At 52.0% G+C, this 2,902-nt stretch overlaps 1 protein-coding gene across 2 annotated transcripts in view; it reads right to left on the reverse strand.

Annotated features, from left to right (window-relative positions):
* The window catches only part of VAMP5 (vesicle associated membrane protein 5), a 6,675-nt gene extending 3,815 nt beyond the window's left edge, over positions 1-2,860 (reverse strand). The window contains exon 1 of one of the 2 annotated variants that reach the window (XM_006763995.2): positions 2,789-2,860. In XM_006763995.2, the coding sequence (XP_006764058.1) occupies positions 2,789-2,791 (3 nt within the window). In that variant the 5' untranslated portion in view covers positions 2,792-2,860. Of the gene's footprint in view, positions 1-1,960; positions 2,713-2,788 lie in introns of those variants that run through there. The other variant, XM_015564091.1, reaches the window with a different exon arrangement.
* Between the last annotated feature and the right edge of the window lie 42 nt (positions 2,861-2,902).

The following is a 2,902-nucleotide window of genomic DNA, read 5'->3' on the forward strand; positions in this document are numbered from 1 at the left end:
GGGGCGGGGGGGGGGCACTTCTAAGTCCTTTCAGGGGCCTGAAGGGCTTGAGGTTGTGAGCAGGGGGAGAGGGAGCAGCAGTATAGTTGGCAGACAGAGGGTGGGAGTGTTCCAGGAAGTGTGACTGACGGACAGTTATCCTCTGTACAGAATATCCTCTTTTGACACTCAAGTGTCCCATCAGATTTTTCCAGGCCAGCTGCCTTTGGTTCCTCTGAAAACAAAGCTCTCAAAATCTCTCTCACCCTCGTATCTCTCCTCATGACCAAGGACATGACCTTTCTGACCTTCCACTTCCTCATCTATAAAGTGATGACAATAATAATATCTACCATGATGTTAGCTAAGACATGTGACATATTATAAATAGCGTCCTTAGCACAATACCTGACACACCCTAGATGCTTGAAAAATAATAGCTGTTCTTACTGATTTAGCCCAACTTTCCCTAGCTTTTTATTTTTTAATATATTTTATTGATTTTTTTACAGAGAGGAAGGGAGAGGGATAGAGAGTTTGAAATATCGATGAGAGAGAAACATCGACCAGCTGCCTCCTGCACACTCCCTACTGGGGATGTGCCCGCAACACAGGTACGTGCCCTTGATCGGAATCGAACATCTAGATATTCCAAATACCCTACTGGAGCTACTGCCCTTCCAGGCTAGTCAGGGAAGCGTTTTTTTTTTTTTTTTTTTTTTTTTTTTTTAATAGTCAGATCCCAAGCACTACACAATACTGGGGCTCAATAAAATCTTTTAGATATTTTTACAGAATATACATCCAAGCCAGCTCTTCTTTATGGTAAACGTGTGCCCTTAATTGTTTCTAACCTAAATACAGAACTTTACATGGGCCTTTGAGAACCTGCATCTAGTTTATTCCCATCAGGCACTACAGGCTATTGAGGTTTTACCTCTTGACAGTAATAACAGCCACCATTCAATGGACACCACTCTAAGCCAAGCACCGCGCTAGCTGTCAGTTCACTTTATCTCATTTAATCCTCACAATAATCCACTGAGGACAGTACTATTATTCCAGTTTTATAAGAAACTGAGGCTCGGAGGGGTTAAAGCACCTGTGCAAGGTCACAGAGCCAGTGAGGAAATGACCTGAGAGCTGAACCAACATAGACTCCAAGGACCACATTCTGAATGCTTGTGCTAACCCGAATGCAGGCAAAGGGCGGCCAAAGGCTTCAGCTGACTGGCTAACGCCTCACCCGGCCTTTGGATGCTGCCAACTCAACTTGTATGCATATGAAGAAGGCCAAACCCACATGCTTTGGACAGTACATGAGAGAGGACCATATAAAAGATGAATGAATTCAAGTCATTGTCCATTCAATTTCCATCTTTCTATCACTGTTTCTGCTCCACCCCTGATATCCATCATCATGTCCATCCAGCACAAAGGAAACACAAAGAAATATTTGATTGAATGGATTAGAGAAGGAAAGGGAAAGGAAGAAGGACCAGGTAGGGAAGGGGGCTGGGAAAAAGGAAGGGATCGAGCTGTGGGCAGAGAAAGGGCCAAGAGCGAAAGAACAGAGGAATGGGGATAGGAGAACGGGGTGGGGGGGGGGGGGGAGATCAATTTATTCTTCCCAAGCTCTGATCTACCATTTGCCTCAAATGAACCTGTGAGAGTCCCAGAGTTTCCCAGTTTCCCCCAATAAATTACCCTGCCCTCAGCTTTCATTTCAGGAGTTCTTTCTTCTCCCCAAAGGCTAACCCCTCTCCCCTGATCCCTTGCCCTGCACACTGGGAAGTGGGCTCTGGACTCTGTCCATTCTCAGAGCCTCCCTCAGTTTCCTGGCACGGCCTTACAGCTCAGCACTACCTTCCTGCCCAATTTCCTCTTCCTGCCTCCAGTTCCCCGGAGATGAGGCCATGCTGGCATGGCAACCGCTAGCGGCCCTTCCATCCCACCTCCGCCAGCTTCTTTACAGCAGCACCTTAAAGCACCAAGCCTGCTTCCCACTGGGCCCATCTTCCCATGGGGAGGGGAGGACAGCAACTGCCACCACCTGTTCCTGACACCTTTGCCTTGGAGATGGTAAGTGAGGGCAGAGCCCAGAATCTGCAGCCAGGGTGGCGGAGTGGCGATGACTCAACTCAGGAATGTGTCCCCAGATAGGGGTGAGAAGGGAGTTAGGCCTCTGCCACACTCTGATAGCTTCAGTGGAACTTTTAAACAACTTCCTTCCTCTTTCACCCCCAAAAACCTGCCACCCCATCTGCTCAGGTGCCTACTTCCCCAGCGGGGCTTGACTCCTCACGGCCCCAGGGGGGGCTGAGGCGGTCATCACATTACCTACCACTTCTCAGGAGGAGTGCCAGGCAGGTAGGTCTCTGCCATTCTATCTCCTTTAACCCCCCACGGACCGACCCAGCAGGGCAGGTATCGCTCACCCACTTCTCGGGGGAGGAAAAGGAGGGTCAGGGAGGTTAAGTGACTTGCCCCGGGTCACAGAGCCAGGAAGTGGCCATCACCAGGATCTCAGCCTGACCCTGAAGCCGATGCTGGTGTAATCACTTGGCTCAGAAAGTGGAGCCAAGTCCCGCTCACTCCGCGGGGCAGCCGGGATGGGGCTCGGGCCACACTTTCCGAAACTCCCTGGCTCAAGGTCAGCGGAGGGGCTGACCCAGCCCGGCCCCAGCAGCGGTAGCCTCGCCCGGGGACTGCGATCACGGAGGACGTCCCCACCCTCGGACAACTGTCACACCCGCTTTGCTGGTCCTCTGCCCCTCGCCCGGCCCTCCCTACCCGAGTGGCCCCTCACCATCGCTGCTGCTGCTGGGCTCGCTCCTGCTCCTCTGCCCACAGTGGCCCCCGTGCCAGAGCCCGGGAGGAAGCAGAGGGGCGGGGCAGGGCGGGGCGGAGGGAGGGGGGCGCC

Source organism: Myotis davidii, unplaced genomic scaffold, assembly GCF_000327345.1.
Source record: "Myotis davidii unplaced genomic scaffold, ASM32734v1 scaffold339, whole genome shotgun sequence".
In the NCBI taxonomy this organism is placed as follows: domain Eukaryota; kingdom Metazoa; phylum Chordata; class Mammalia; order Chiroptera; family Vespertilionidae; genus Myotis; species Myotis davidii.